The sequence below is a fragment of the Pinus tabuliformis genome, chromosome 6, assembly GCF_031772625.1.
Source record: "Pinus tabuliformis cultivar Carrire ecotype Pingquan chromosome 6, CPIR1, whole genome shotgun sequence".
NCBI classification, from domain to species: domain Eukaryota; kingdom Viridiplantae; phylum Streptophyta; class Pinopsida; order Pinales; family Pinaceae; genus Pinus; species Pinus tabuliformis.
In genome coordinates, this window is record NC_142292.1 from 862,362,952 (window position 1) to 862,379,753 (window position 16,802).

Genomic DNA, 16,802 nt, shown 5'->3' on the forward strand with positions numbered 1-16,802 from the left:
GAATAATGACATGGACCGACATTTTAACAACTTTAGAAGGAGTTAAAGCAAACCCTAGACCTAATGCATAGTGACCAAATTTTGCTTGAAAACTCTTTGAAATGACAAAATTTGACTTGGAAACTCTGAGACCACTTTGTAAGAGTATATTTGATCACTGGGGGAAGGCTGGAAAGACTGACACTAACAGGAGGGATAGCCATAGTTTTTGTAGCATTGGATGTGTTTAGCCACGAATATCTATTAGAAGAATAATTTGTTGTGTTTTCCCCCTTGTGGGGTTTTGCCCTGGTCTCTGACCTAAATCTCGATGCCCCCTTTGTGCATGCTTTTCTTCTACTGTTTTTTTATTGTTCTGTTACATTGTAGATGTTTATTGTTCTCTCTACATAATTGCCAATGTTGATATGATGTTATGGGGTGAATGGAATGTATAAAAGATGAAAAGTTTTGAAAATGCAATAATCTATAGTAGAGAACAATCAAGCGCTAAAGATCAATGCTCATTACTCTATCTTCGTAATTGTCTTTTAGAAGTGTTGTATAGAGCAAGACTTTTTTGTGATGTAAATCTTAGAGGAGACACTGAGTTGGATGTTAGAACATGGATGGTCGTGGATATTTTTTTTCTTGTGAGATGGAAGAAGACTTTCGGGTTTATGCCTTGCAAGGAAACCCTAGAGGAGAACATAGCACTAGATGGGTTGATTGTTAGCTTGAGTTTCTCACATCTTGTATTGTCTTGTTAGGAGGAGGTAGTGGTAGGGTTCCAACCCTTGTGAAGTCATGAAGAAGAGAGCTAGTACCTTGTGTCATATTGCATCCTTGTTCTTGTGTGATACATGGAGGCTAGGGCAAGAACATGGTTTGCTAGATGAGTAGCACTGTTTGATGAATGGATGACTCTTGAGGTTGGTTGATACCTTGCTTGGAAAAATTCCTAGTGTTCGAGGTCTGAACTCTAGGATGGACATGTAAACTAGCAATAGAGTTGTCTTGTAAGCCTTGAACTTGTGATGCAAGTTGGCTAGGGTTTGTAAACCCCAAGGAAGTCAAGAGCGCTATTGTGGACAACTTGAGCATGATGAAATGCTTTGGTTGGCATGTTTGTGTGAGCCAAGTTTGGTCAAAGATCAAGGATGGAATTGTTGGCATTGATGGTATCTTGTTGCGGAGTCTTTGGTGTGGTTAGATAGCTTGGTGGGATGTTCTTACTAGGCCTTTGTATTGTTGGTCAGTGTTTTTTATTGATGGTGGATACCCTAATTATGGTTTGGAAAGCATTGGAGAGTCCTGGTTTGTGATAAGCTTAAGGACTATCTTGAGTAGCTTGTGACAAGCAGTTGGTATGTACTTGTAACATCATTTATTGTATATACAGAGAGTACTTTGTTCTCCAAACTTTGTGTTAGCTTATAATCTCTCGGTGAATGAATAGCTTTTAGGGCTTTTTAAGTTTGATATGCAGATTTATCATGAATTGTTAGCTGATTTTTTAAAGTGATTCCACGAATATATAGAAGGTACAGGGGTAGATTTGCCACTGTAATAATATGCTTTAATAAGTGTTTTGCATTTTCAGATGTGTTATATGCTTGAGAAGTTTACCCTAGAGGATGAAACATTGTTGCATTGAAGTACACATGTTTGGTGTTTATTTTCTTGGGTTTCCTTGTGAGTTGGGTTGAAGAGAGGAGAAGTATTTTCTGCTGAAATATAATATTTCAGGTTCAGCCCTAAGGCCGAAAGTTCACAGGAAATAGATTTCGCAAAACCTTAGTGCTGAGGTGAAATTTCTGAATCTGCAATAAAAGTTGGATTCTAGAAATTTATACAGCGAGGTGATCCACTTTGTGTGAATGCAGAGAGCCAGGGTCAAATCCATTCCCTCCCCCCGCTAGCCTCCCTAGTGGGTGCAGATGAGGCTGGGTGCAACTCCGGGGTTATTTTGATGGCATTGAGAGGTCCCTCAAAGTGCAGCATCTTGGCTGAAGGATGGCTGTAATGTTGAAGTTTCTAAGTCTACTAGTTAGAAACCCTCCATGCACATTATCTGATTTATTCCTACCTACTTGTTCTATTACTTAACAAGTTTTTTACAATGTAAATACTGAAAATAAACACTAGTGCATGCTCAACATATTACAGATCAACAATTGAAGGAAACAAAAACAATCACACCAAATGACACTGTTATTTTTGGACCAATGCCCCCGGAAATACCCAATGTGGGAAAACCGATGTAGCTATCTGAGAGTGTTTTTATTAAGCAATATGAGAGTACAATCTGGGTGCCAAATCCAGCCTAACCAACAGAGAATTTCCTTGGCAGTAATACCTCTCAGTTTGACACAAATGTCCTGGCTGAAACCCGGAAACACCTTCCGGCAGCTCCTCAACTCCATTCTGCCCCAAAATCCCCAGCGTTTGCCTTTTTGGATTGCGTCAACCCCTCTCTGCCCAGCATTGGCCTTGTGTTACCCCGAATGGGTCTGCATCAGCCTTAGGAGGCCTTGCGTCAGCTTTCTGGCCCTCTGCATCAGCAACACTGGCCTCTTTGAAGCTTTGCGCAGCTCCCGGTTGCCTCTGTGTGGCCTTGTGTGAGCTCTGGCTGCTACTGCGTCACTCTCCCCGGCGACTGTGCTGCTCACCCGGCACTATATCTGCCTCCCTTTACTCAATGTCCCTCAGCTGCAACTCCAATCACTGATTCTATCTCTCTTAGCAAACCCCGCTCTAGAGAATAGTATCACTGATCACTCTGGTGTGTTCTCCAAGTGACCCTCAAGCCTCCTCTTATACTTTTATCGTTGACATATCAATGGCCGAGATTAAGTCCCTAATCAACAGCTAAGATTAGATGTGGCTTGATCCATGTCTTTTGGACCATTCTAACACAGTTTCATATTAATTCACATTAATATTTTAATTTCTCTAAGTTTAGACTTACGGACTCCATTAAAAATATTAATTATTTTAATATCTCCTGAATTGTTTAGAAGCTTCCCAAACCCTTTCTGGGTATTGGAGATCTCATGTGTCTCAAACTCTCCACCAAATTTCGTGGCTAGAGCACATCCGATGCTACCCCAAATCAAAAACAATTCAGATAGAAAAAATTGAGATGGGTTTAGGTGGAAGAATTGTGGAGTTCTTTGGAAAAAGGATAGCAAACCAGTTTGAGCTATTGGTGAAGAGTCATATGGAATAGGAATGCATTTGGAGAGAAAATTAATAAGGATATTCCAAAGATTCTGGAAATGAATGTAGAGAAGCACTTTGACTCTAGCACCATGAGGAGTAGAACTGAAGAGGTTTTTCAGTTTTCTAATTTGTAAATATGACCACATTTCTTAGTTGTTATGCTACTGTGTTTGAAATTCAAATTTGATAATAGCTGTGACCTATAACTTGTTTTCAGTATATGGTTGCTGAAGCTTCTGATCTGTCTCTAGTATCTACTTTCAGAACGTTAGCACAATGGACTAAGCTGTAAATTGTTTATGGGGTTGAAGCAAAGAAAGGTATCTCAAGGATTAGAGCAAGTTTTGTGATTTCTTTTATTCATTGTTTGTGTAAGCTTCTATCTGACACCTTGGTGCCTTGTGGTTGTATTCCTTTATCTATTAGAAATCTAATGTGTTTAATAGGTTGAGAAGATGGAAGGGAAAAAATATATAACATTTGGGTAGGGCTGAAGTATGAGCATTGTATCATTGGTTCTCTGGATTGGTTGTTTATTTAGAGTATGTCAAGACTATTTATTTTGAATGTATTATAGTTTTATTCATCTATCTCTACTATTTAGAGAAATAAAATATGTTTGAGATCTGCAACTCCAGATGGTTTGCAGCATGTAGGTTGTTGCGTATATATCATAGCAAAGATTGGTTTTTTAACTTTCTGTGGTATAAAATAGTATTTGTGTGTTGTTGCTGCCCAATTGGAGGAGATATTAGTCCTATTAAGTAAACTACTTGTTTTGAATGCAGATGTTAATGATCAGGATTAGTGATTACTTTCTACAGAAGCCTTGTACTTTTGTTCCGTGGTTGGACTTGCTTTGGAAACATGCTACAGATCTCCTTGGCTACTCATTGCCTGAAAGGAAAATCCATGAGATCCCTTTGGCGGGATCCCCATTTTGGACTTCTTTATATCATTGCAACAAAGACTCTACGATCTATAAAAGTCACTTACAGAGTCGTGCAGTCTATTTGCTGTTTAAATGTTCCTTAAATCTAATAAAAAATGATTTAAAAGGTCCCAAAGGAGTTTGTTCTTTTGATGACTCTCATTTGGCATCAGAGTATAAAAGGACTGCTTCTCAACTGAATCTTAAAGTTGAATCAGGGGGTCAAAGGGCTGTTGCAGTTCTAAAAGATTGGCTGCTTAGGCAGATTTCCTGTGTATCTGATTTTACTGATGATGTTTTCATAAACAGATGCAACAAGTTCACATCAGCCTTTTTGCAGTTGTTTATGGATGAGGTATGAATTTCACATCTTGGCTTGGTAAATTCTTGATACCGTCTCATTGCAAGACAAGAATCATGATGTAGTCAACAAGGAAGGATAATAGACATCACTTATGCTATAAACGAGGGTTCTTTTCTTGTATCTTCTCTCTGCAGATAATTTTTTAGCAAGACAAGCTTCCCTCTATAATTCTTTTTTCCATCTTTGGTAGCAGGGATTACTCTGTTTTGTCATTAGAAGGGGTTTTTGAAAAGACATCATCATAATACTAGTGAAATTGCTATTCTAAAGAAGCTGCCCCATTTATGTTTGAAGGTAGTTTTATTTAGCCAGTGATTTCCAGGCAAGCTTGGAAGTCATATATGCATGAGTTTTCAACTGTATAAATTTTCTGAATCGCTACTGATCCTAGTTAAGAAAATCACAATATTTTTTTTATCTGTTCTTTCTTTTGATTTGTCAAAGGGATTCAGTAAAATGAAGAAAGTTGCAATGCACTTTATCTTAATCATATGTATGGAAATAATAGTTACATGAGGAGAGTTGAACGGCAGATTAAAGTGTCACCACTATTTGGTTGAGGTTTGAACAAATGAACTGGACAAGAATTATGTGACTTTGTAAAAACATGTAAGATAGAGCTCAATTCTGTTCCTCTATAAGCTCAGCTTATTATCCAAATCATTGGACTGGTGCTCTCTGCATACAGTTGACAGTTAATGTAACACCCATGACTTGTTTCCTTTGTAATGTTCCAATCTTAAATAGCTAAGTAACCGGATTCGTCCAAATGGCCTGGCGAACCGGAATCCGGCGTGTCGGGTACGATTCGGCCAAAAAACGAATCCTAAAATAGGATTCGTCGAATCCTATCAAGATTCTTCGAATCCCAAACGAATCCCGAATTTTGCCAGCGTGTCCCGATTTTTGCCTGCGTGTCCCGATTTCCAGGATTCGTTTCGCCGAAAAGGGACTCCCGCGGGTTAAAAAAGGCCGCATTTCCTCATTTCAGTCACGCTGTTTATCATTTGGCTTGCATTGTTTGAGCTGTTTGCAAGGAGAGAAGGTGTGTTGCAGGTGAAAGAGAAATAATTAGGTATTTATCTCCTCGTTAAATTCCGGGATGAAATTTAGATTTTGCCACGATTGTTGCAGGAACAAAATGCCGATTTACATGGCTTCCCAGGATTTAGATTTTGCCACGAAGAGTGAGATCTCCGTGCTTACTCGCAAACAACGTATCAATTCAGTCAAAAGTCGGCCTCCATGCAAATGTGGCTGAAACACAGCCATAAGTATGCAAGCAGCAGCGATCACATACCATGTTGGCACCAACGGTTCACACAGATTAGAAATATTTATTGCAACTCTTATATTATAGCTTTAAAAAGATCATATTAAATTATAAAACTAGCACAATTACAATTTAAAATTAACACATCAAATTAATAAATAAATTAATAAATTTGGTTAATAAATTAATAAATGTAGCTGATAGAGATGGATATTAATATAATATTATTACTATTATATTGAATTTGAATTTTGTATGTACTATGCATGCTATAGATGAAGATCTATGTTTGAAATCAATAAATTTGTATCATTAATTAAAATTTGTGTAAGAAATATCTAATTTTTAATATATATATATATATATATATATATTTTAATAAAATAATATATAACGAATCCTACGTGTCCTGTTCCGGGGGGTCAACGTGTCCGAATTTGATATTACGAATCCCGAATCCTACGAATTCCGAATCCCCGTGTCAGGTGATTTAGTTAAATAGATAGTGATATGCAAAGCAAAAATGATTTACAACACAAATTTTAAACCATTAGCAAATGCTCATAAAAACTCTGGAATTAAGAACCATCTGAGCCATTTTATTAATCAATGGAGTAAGTACAATAGTATGGAGGAATGCACCTGGACTTGCCTCAATGGCAAGCGTGACAGAACCCAGGTGATAATACAATGATCTCAAATGCTGGAAATGACTACTCCTCTAATGCTCTGCACTGCCCAGAAAACTTCACTATTGCCTGGAAAGGGACTGCAAGAAACTCCTCCTCTGGTGCTCAAAAAATGATGAAACTTCAGCCACAAACTCCTTGGCCAAAACCCACAAAAACCCAGAAATGGTTTGGCCCGATTTGGACTTCCCAAAATCGACCCCCAAAGGCACTATTCAATCCCCAACAATTCTACACTGTCTGCTGCAAAGATACGACTTAAAACCTTGCCTCCGGTGCTCAGAAAATTATGTAACTTTATATTTGGGATCCTTGTCAAAAACTCAGAAAAACCCAGAAAGGATTTTCGCTGGTTTAGACTTCTGAAATTTGGCCCCCTTGGAGCCCAACCTCAGCTGCAACTGCAAAACTCGACCTGCTGGAAACTGCCTGTAAATCTTCCTGGAAATGCCCCCAAAGTGCTGGGCTGACCCTTGCTATCCAATCCTTGATTTACTGTGTGAGCTCTTGGCCTAAGACACCTGCTCCTAAGCTCCACGAAAAACTGCGGAGTGGCCTCTGTGTTATCCCCTAGCCCAACAATTTGAATTGCTGGAATGTTGGCTTTGTTGGCTGTAAAACTCTGCAAGAATGTTGGTCTATTGTTGCTACCTCAGCTCTCTAACTCTTCGGCAAACAATCTGATCTCTGCTGACCTCTATCTCCCTTTGCGTATTCTCTGGCTGCCCAGAAATACGCACTCCCGCTCTGTGCTGGTTGGTGGTGCTATGTCACTGCTCCGGAACTCCTGAAATCCTTGTAGAACTGCCTCTCTAGGGCAGGCATGAATTGTCCCCCAAAGTAGAGGTTGAATCTCCCGCTTAAGAGATTCGTGGCTAAACCGCCGGTTGACTCAACTAAACAAGGCCAGAGAGCTGACACAGAGGGGCAGAGGGCTGACGCAGAGGGTTTAGGAGTGACGCTGAGGCTAGTAGGGCTAATGCAGAGCCTAGGAGAAGCGCCAGAAGGATTTTTGTGGGGCAGACTAGTGCTGAGAAGCTGAATATCTGTCTCCGAGAAGAGGTATTACTGTCGTGTAAAAATCTTTGTTGGGTGAGCCAACATGGCACCGTAGTTGTACTCAAGAAATCTGCATAATAATAAAACCCTCAGAACTGTTGCATCGGTTACCCGCATTGGGTTTTTCCGGGGATGATTGTCCAAAAATAACAGTGTCCCTTGTGTGTTTGTCTAGTATTTCAGTTGTTGATCTATATATGAGTTAAGGTTGCATTTGGGTTTATTTTCAGTATTTATATGTTTAAATAACTTGTTAATGGAATAAACAAGTAGGTGAAATAAACTAGATAGTGCAGTAGGACTTTCTGATGTGTCAGACTTAGAAATTTCAACAATAGGCAACAATACAGGAAGTAGCAGTGCAGGGGATGTGAGGCAATAGGCCAAGCATCAACATAGGTACCGATGCGGAAGATCAGTGTGATGTTTCTACGGTGAAGCATTGCTAGAGCACATTCCTTGCTAAGAGGGAGTGTTGATTTTTGGTGGCATCAGATGTCCTCTAGCCTTGAAATTTGGAGGAGAGGCTAAGGGACATGAGATCTCCAAGACCCAGAAATCGTTTGAGAAATTCCACCAGGATGAGGAGTTATTAAAATAATTAATATTTTTAATGGCTTCCTAAGTCTAAATTTAGGAAAATAAATATATTAATGGGTATTAATAAAGATAAGGGTGAGAAGCTTCTAAGAGACGAGGATCAAGTCTGTTTTACTCTTAGCCATTGACTAGAGACTTAATCTCGGCCATTGATTCATCAACTTGAAAAATATAAGAGAAGACTTGAAGACTAGGTTGCACGAAACGGGGAAACGAGTACGAGTTTCCGAAACGGGAAGCGATACGAAACGCGACCTCCCTAAATTTTGGAAACGGAGAAACACGAATATATATATATATATCTATATATATATATATATATATATATATATTAGGACATTTAAGAAATATGTGCAATCATAAAAGCATATATGATACATTCTAATTTATTACATTATGATAAAATTGTCAATTGTCAATGCATAAACTATAAGTCTCTAAATTTACATCATATTTAGTCATGAATGATCACATAATGAAAATAGAAATATCCAAAATCAGCCATGAGAAACTTCTAATTTCTTGTCTCATGCTTGATTGGGAGTCTCCTCCTACATACTCGAACGACCTTAGTGCTCTTGATTAAATACAAATTTCATACCCTAGTACCCTACATGCTCTTGATTATTGAGAGTCTCCCCTGCATAGAGGGCTTGGTTCTCTTGATTAAATACAAGTTCCATACCCTAGTACATGATAAAATCCAATGGAAACATTGCAATCCCCCCAATCTTGAAATCCTGAAAAACAGATAAGTCTGCTGGATTTTGAGTGAGATCTAAAATTCTACTTTCTCCGTATGAAATCCAATGAGGGCGAAACCACTCTCAAACATCCCGAGTCATTTCATGGTAATGTCAAAAATTTAAATAAAAGGATGAAAATGAAAAATAAAGGAGAATATCACTTTTACTTTAAGAATTTAACATTACCATGAACTGCATATGCCTCAAACTTCCTGATGAATTGCATATCAACACTAGGGAAAAATTTCACTTTTATAACTTTAGACAGGCATCTAGAAGCAACTAGAAGTCACTGGGATAACCTAAAAATAAATTAGAAAACAAATTAAAAAAACACAAGTAAAAAGCTGAAACGTGAGTCCTACGGCCCTGAAATGCGTTTCAGGGCCGTAGCACACGTGTTTCAGCGTTTCGTACTCGTTTCCGTACAGAAACGCCACCTTGCCCTACGTTTTCTGCAACTTAGCTTGAGGATCATTTGGAGACACACCGACAGATACTTAGTATCTCAAGGAAAATCGATTCTCAAGTAAAGGAGATCGATTTTAGAGGGAGAGTTGTAGGGTGGAGGTAGAGGAGGGCATCAACAACATTTAGTGATTGAGGAAGAGGTGACGCAGGGACAGTGAGAGACATTGCAGAAAGAGACGCAGTCTAGAGGAGAGACGTAGCCCTCACGTACGCTGATGTAGAGGGATGCAAAGACACTCAGAGCCATGTTGAACCACGCAGAGTGACGTAGAGGTGACACAGGAGTGGGAGAAGGGTCTCTAAAGTGTTAGAAAATTTCAAAAGGAAATTCTCAGGTGTTTTCTTTCAGTTCTCTGTAAAATCATTCCTTGTAAAATCAGTTGTTGTTGAAGATTAATAAAACCCTCATCTGCTGCACCGACTTTATCGCATTGGGTTTTTTTGGGGACAATTGTCCAAAAACAACTGTGTTGATGTGATTGGTTCTTGTGCATGTATTTTTCTCTGTGTAATTATTGTGATAACTACAATAGAATTTATTTTAATATTTGCTGAAGGGATTTCATAAATAACTTATTGTGAAGAATAAGTAGTTGAAATAAATCAGTTGTTCTAGTAGAATTTCAATTTAGAATTTTTCACACTTTGCGGGTAACACAACATTGCACAGGGTCGTGTGGGTTGGTTTCTATTGGCCTACATTGTTCAAGGATGCACATGCCTATGCTCGCAAGTGTCTGGTCTGTCAAAGTTGCGCCGACCAAAACCGAAGGTCAGTAGTCCCTTTGCAGCTCGTCACAATGGAAGAACCATTCCAATAGTGGGGCTTGGACATCAGCCAGGAGATTTTCCCACATTCATCAAAGCAACAATGCTATATTATGACGGCGACAGATCACTTCACGCTGTGGACAGAAGCAGTTCCGTTGAAAGAAGTGAACGACCAGGAAGTCACCAACTTCCTATAACAAAACATCATCTCCAGGTTTGTCATTCCTGTATCTCTTGCTTTTGAGAATGCAACGTACTTCTCTTCGTTAAAGATTTATAACTTTGCATTGTAAAATGGTATTGTGTTGAAGCATTCTGCTAACTGTTACCTGCAAGTAAATGGTCTTGTTGAGTCTACAAACAAGAACCTCATTCGCATCATCAAAAAGACCATTTACTCTGAACAACAAAACTGGCAATCTGCTTTGGTGAATGCTCTATGAGTTGACCGAGACACACCTAAGCCTCCTTTGAATACCTCCCCCTACTTCTTGGTATATGGTAAAGAAGCCATCCTCCCGCCGAACATCTACTTGCTTGCTTTCCAGTTGTCCCAATGATCCCAAGGCAAGTCGTGTTTGTTGGTACAACGTAGGATGGATGCACTACACAAGCTACAGGAAGAAAGGATGAAAGCAAAAGAAAAATTTATACTCCACCAGAATCGTATCAAGAGATGGTTCGACAGAAAGTCTGCAGGGAGTACTAGCTTCAGTGTGGGTGACTTAGTCTTGAAGTGGGACAAACCCCACGAGGACAAAGGCAAACACACAAAGTTTCAGTCCCTGTGGATTGGTCCATTTACCGTCCACGAGAAGCTTGGCCAACACACGTACCGTCTTCAATCACTTGACGAGAGGATTGACACTCTCCTTGTTAATGGCCAAGACTTAAAATGTTATTTTCAATGATTTGGGGCTGCGCCTCGCGCTATGTATATAGTCTTTTCATTGTTTTCTCAGTTGTTTGGTTTGCTATTTTGCTTTGCTTTATTGTTCTGCTATTTTGCTTTTGTAAATAAGTGTTGTGGCGCATTGCGTTCTGGCTTCTAAATGTGTATGTGGCTGAAGTTCAAAGAGTCTTGTGACACTGCAACACTTGGCCAGTCCTGTGTCCGTCTTCTTTGTGTTTGGTTGTAAATTTTGGCCAATGAAGTCTTGATAGAAAATATGATCCATTTGTAAGGAGAGTTTTGTCAAACCTCGAACCTATGTCTAGTCTGGGAAACGTCATACCCACACTCAGTTTTTTGCTCTGGTGTGTTCAAGCTTATCCAACTAGTAGAAACGAAGAGGGGAGGAATCTAAACGAGCAAACCTGAATCAAAGGTCTTTACATGCTTCTCTGAAGGAACAACCTCTCCTGCTCCCAATGAGTTGGGATCCCTCTTCCACCCCAAAAATAAATATGTGTCTATGCACAATTCTCTTTCAAAAATAACAAAGAGATTGAAAGAAGAGAATGGCTTCTTGTGCAGAGAGGTGAAGTGGGCAACTCCACCGGGGTACTGTCCAAGCTCGCTGGCAGTGGAGCAATGCTTGTGTTTTTGTGGGACTCTGTTGGGGTACTATTAAGGCCTGCTAGCAGCGGAGAAACACCATAGATGAAAACTTATACTCTGAAAATCTTAAGCTCGCGACTAAACTACCCTTCCCAATTTGAAACGCTGTGATCTGTTTGAATCTTATGTTGTGTTCAATTGAGTTGGTACAAGGTGAACCATGTCTGTCCATGGGTAAGTGGGGAAGCGAAATGATCTGCACAATGAATTAATAGTCCCCGAATGACCAAGGCCCTACACTGCAAACAAACCAAAACAAAGAAGCTGGTATTCAACCAGTGTGTTGCCAAGTGTTTTAGCAGCTGCAACACCCTCCAAAATTTTGGCTTGCACTCAAATTTCGGAGCCTTCCTTGGTTTTTCCTTTGATGGTTGCAAACACTCGAGCTCATTCCTTGAGCTCTGTCAGAGTCTTTTCACCCTTTTGCTTGCTTAACCAACTGTCGTCTTTTGGCATGTTGATTGCTTTGTCATGCTTGCGATCTTGTTCTGGTCATTTCGAAGGTTTGTCTTTGTGTGTTTGGGTTGTCTTAGCTATGTGAACACCCGTCGCACTCTCACACAAAGTTGTAAGCACTATCGCGCAAGTGTCATCACAGTTGTCCAAAGGTCTATCCCAAGTGTCGCACTTGTCGCTTTCAGCTCTAGACAATCCCATAAAGGGTCATGCTTTGCTATGTTGTTCCGGTGGTTAGTGTTATCATGTTGTCGAAGTATCCTAAGTGTGTGATCACAATGTCGAGTTCTCACACTTAGCTATTTTCCTGAAAATCTCTCGACTGACCAACTCCACTTCACCGAACCCCGACTGAGCTGCACTGCACAGTCTCAGCCCTTAGTGGTGTTTCTTTGTCTCCTGAAACTGTGCAGTGCTTGAGGTTGTCCTCCGGGACAATTGCACTGTGCAATCCCAGAAGTGAGTAACCTGTCTCCCTTCTTAGAACTGCGTAAAAACTGCCTCATAGCCTATCTAAACTGCGCACTTCGCAAGAACAGTCATCAAGCCTCCCTCCTGCTTGTTGGAACCCCACATTGCGTAGAGACTTGAGCTTGCATTGCTCCCCAAAATTGCACAGAAATGTCCTCCCAAAGATCTCCCTCAGTCAGGACTCTCTACTCTCAAAAATTGCACAGACCTGTCTTATGGTCCCTTTGTTGTCTTGCCTTGTCTTCCTCTTGGAAACTGCGCAGAGGGGTCCCTTAGGGTACCACTTTGCAGCTGCCACTGGTGTCCTTAAATGCGTAATTCTGCCTCTCAGTGGTGTTTGCGCAGTTTTCTCGAACAATGAAGACTGTGCCTCGTAGTTTCTTGTTTAAGCCTAAGCTGTGCTCTGCATAGTCTCAATGTCCAGTCCTCTCTCCCTATCACCTGGAACTGCGCAGTTGCTGGGCCCTCACCCAGACTGTCATCTGTCCCAGGCCCGGAACACAGAAAACAATGCATCATGCTAGACTAGGAGGTTTTGGATTTGATATCGTCCCGTCATGAGTGAACGACGAACGTGATAAAAAAGGAGTGCACATTCTAGAATACTTGCAGTTTGACGGACGGGCAAAGCACACCAAGCAGCAAGCGAAAGGAACACATCCATGGAACCATCTTACAAGACCAAGACCATTGAAGACCCCGCAGCACCAAGCCATGCGAAGGAGAAGACAAATTACACCCGAGAGTACATCCATGACATAGCTATGCAACAGCTTGACATGGACATCACAGCTAGCCAATACATGTCAGCAGTGTCATGTGTTGTGTAATGAGTTGTCAAGGCCACATCATCACCATCAGCCGTATTTGTTGTAACTGAATGTAATGTAAAGTGGAAGTCCAATGGACGCACACAAGAAGTTGAAGAATCATAGAAAGTTCAACGGTCATGAGGGTAGTCCAAGAGTCACAAGGGTCAAGCATCACCCTTGGCTATATATACCCCTCCCATTGTATGAGCAAGGACTTTTCGCCTTGGCTCCTTCCACATAGCCTTGAGAGTAGATAGTCAGTTCTTTGAGGAGCAAGGAGTGGCTCCAATGTCCCATTACTGGGACTAGTGATGTATGGTGTACAAATGTGTCTTGGGACTCTTGTTTAATACAAAAGCCTGTTAAGGCCAACACGTTTTCATGCATGTTTTGTAGATGTTTGTAAGGCTATTCTTTTGACATTTGTAGTGCATGTTTGTTTCACCTGTACTAAGATAGTTGAACTATTTCAGTTGTTTTAGTACTTACATTGTTGGGAATGTGCTGTACTGGTTATCACCGCTGTTTCATCCCTGTGGACTATTAGCACTTCGTAATTTCCCAAGCTGTAAAGAAATTGTAGAGGTAACCACAAAACAACTTTTAAGTTTAGAAGCTAGCCCTTCTAAACTTAGAGAGGTATCTCTTTGTGAGATTTAGCTTTGTTGCTTTAGGATTTTAGGCTAGATGTAGGGTTCAAAGTTTGGTTTTTTGAATCATTTGGTTGAAATTGTAGAGAAAGGCCATTGAGCAAATGAAGTCAAAGGCCTTATGGTGATCAAATGCAGGCAATTAGAATAGATGTAATAGGGCAAGGTAGGCAGGATATTGGATCTTCGTAGCTTGATGAAGTGATAGCGAGGAAAAGCTTAAGGTTCGATTAAACATAGAAAAGTTAAGAATTCTATATTTAATTTTGGTTTTAAAACATAGATATTGCTCATAAGACAAGACATAGTGTAATTAAACAAATTCATGTTGATTTGGGGTAGCATCGGATGTGCTCTAGCCACGAAATTTGGTGGAGAGGTTGGAGCACATGCGATCTCCAATACCCAGAAAGGGTTTAGGCAGATTTTTAACAGTTTAGGAGATATTAAAATAATTAATATTTTTAATGGAATCACTAAGTCTAAACTTAGGGAAGATAAAATATTAATGTGTATTAATATGAAACTGTGTTAGAATGGTCCAAAAGACATGGATCAAGCCAGATCTAATCTTAGCGGTTGATTAGGGACTTAATCTCGGCCGTTGATATGTCCAAAGGAAAAGTATAAGAGGAGGCTTGAGGGTCACTTGGAGAATACACTAGAGTGATCAGTCATTTTATTCTCCAGAATGGGGTTTGCTAAGAGAGATAGAATTAGTGATCTGGAGTTGCAGCTGAGGGGCATTGAGTACAGAGAGATAGAGGCAGAGATAGTGCCGGGAGAGTAGCGTAATAGCCAAGGAGAGTGACACAGAGCCAGCTAGGCTCACGCAGAGCCACGCAAAGGCAACTCGGAGCTGCACAAAGCCTCAGAGAGGCCAGCGTTGTTGACGCAGAGGGCCAGAGGGTTGACGCAGGGCATCCCAGGGCTGATGCAGACCCATCTGGGGTGACGCAGTGCCAACGTGGGACAAAGAGGGGCTGACGCAGTCCAGGGAGAGGCTGACGCTAGGGTTTCTGGGGCATATTTGTGCTAAGTAGTTGCCGAAAGGATAATCCGAGGTTTCAACTAGGAGATTTGTCAGAAACTGAGAGGTATTACTGTGAAGGAAATTCTCTGTTGGGTAGGCCAGTTTCAACACGCAGATTTTACTCTAATATTGCTTAATAAGAAAACCCTTAGAGAGCTGCACCGTTTTTCCCACATTGGGTTTTTCCGGGGACATTAGTCCAAAAATAATGGTGTCATTTGGTGTGTTTGTTTCTGTTTCTTTTAGTTGCTGATCTGTAATATGTTGAGCATGCACTAGTGTTTATTTTCAGTATTTACATTGTAAATAACTTGTTAAGGAAAACAACAAGTAGGTAGGAATAAATTAGATAAAGTGCATGGAGGGTTTCTAATTAAGTAAACTTAGAAACTTCAACATGGTATCAGAGGGTGATTGTAGATCACAGGAGGAGTAAAGGACATCAACTGAGTGGAGCAATAGTAGTAGAAAACTGCTGTCCTGAGGTGATAGAAGCTGTTTCTAGCAGAGTAACAACAAGGAAGGGTGACGCAGTGCATGCACCATCAAGGGTGAGCGGGAAGAGGCAACGCAGAGGCTAAGGCAAGAGAAGCCTTACGCAGAGCCATGCAGTAGCTGGGAAGGCTGACGCGTTTGGCTGAGGAGGCTGGGTTGTTGGTGCCAGGATTGTGTAGAGCCTAGGAGCTGTCACCTTTAGGTTGCTGGGGTTTAGAAGGCTATGGGAATATTGCAGAGTGGAGGTGGTGTGGTACTGTAGTTAGAACAGTACCTGATAGAGCAAGGCTAGAGGAGTTGCTACGGAGGGTTTCCAGCTGAGGAACTCGGATCAATGGTGCGGTTGCACAAGACGATCAGAGTAGGGGGCATCTCGACAGCAGCATAAGCATTTCTAGGAGGGAAATCAGGACTCAGAGGGAGTCTAGAAGAGAACTTCCTGACAGGAAGTAGAGAATTAGAGGAGTTGAACAGAGAACTACCAGGAGGGAAGTAAAGGAGCATCATGGCACCACATGGAGTAAGAGACCATGATAGACTGGACAGAGCATCGAACTTCATAGTCTGGGAGGCAATAATCTTATCTGTACTTGACAGGAATCGTGTCAAGAACTTCGCCTTGAAGGTAATAGCTATCCCAGTCGACCCCAATGATAATGACAAGTACGAGGAGGCGATAACGAGGGCCAAAAGCATTATCCTTGATGGCGTGAAGGATCATGTGGTACCACACATAGCGAAGAAGGAAACAACATTTGAGATGTGGGAGGTGTTAGCGCTTGAAATTTCACCTCAGGCTGAGAAAGGTAAACCTCAAGGCTACATCAAACCATTCAGCCTCGTAGCTAGCCCTACGGGGCAGGAGAAGACTCTCTCCAGTCAATCTCGGTAGATTTTCAATGGGATGAGATGACCAACAAGGTAACACTGATATTAGGCTAGTAAACTGATTAAAAAAGGTGGATTTGGGGTTTTTTGGGGTTTTTGGTGGCAAATTGAGGAACTGCAATTTAGGGTGCGGGGATTTGACACAGTTTCTGCAGGGGGTTCCTTGGGGCGAGGTAGGAGACAGTGCTGATGTCTTTGACTGAAGTGGATGGTTAGGAATGAAAGATAAGAAGGCTAAAGAGAGAAAACAATGAATTTGAATTCTCTTTAGACAGTAGAAAACATAGAAATTAAACAAATTTAAAAGCAGAGCATGGCAAGCATGAAT

At 40.8% G+C, this 16,802-nt stretch overlaps 1 protein-coding gene across 5 annotated transcripts in view; it reads left to right on the plus strand.

Moving 5' to 3' along the window:
• LOC149261612 (golgin) overlaps positions 1 to 16,802 on the plus strand; it is a 484,201-nt gene that overhangs the window by 188,529 nt on the left and 278,870 nt on the right. For 4 of the 5 annotated variants that reach the window (XM_089422473.1, XM_089422467.1, XM_089422469.1 and 1 more), the window contains exon 7: positions 3,993 to 4,490. The exons of the other annotated variant lie outside the window; for it this stretch is intronic. In XM_089422473.1, coding sequence (XP_089278599.1) covers positions 3,993 to 4,490 — 498 coding nt within the window. The remainder of the gene's footprint in view (positions 1 to 3,992; positions 4,491 to 16,802) is intronic. 5 annotated transcript variants of the gene reach the window in all.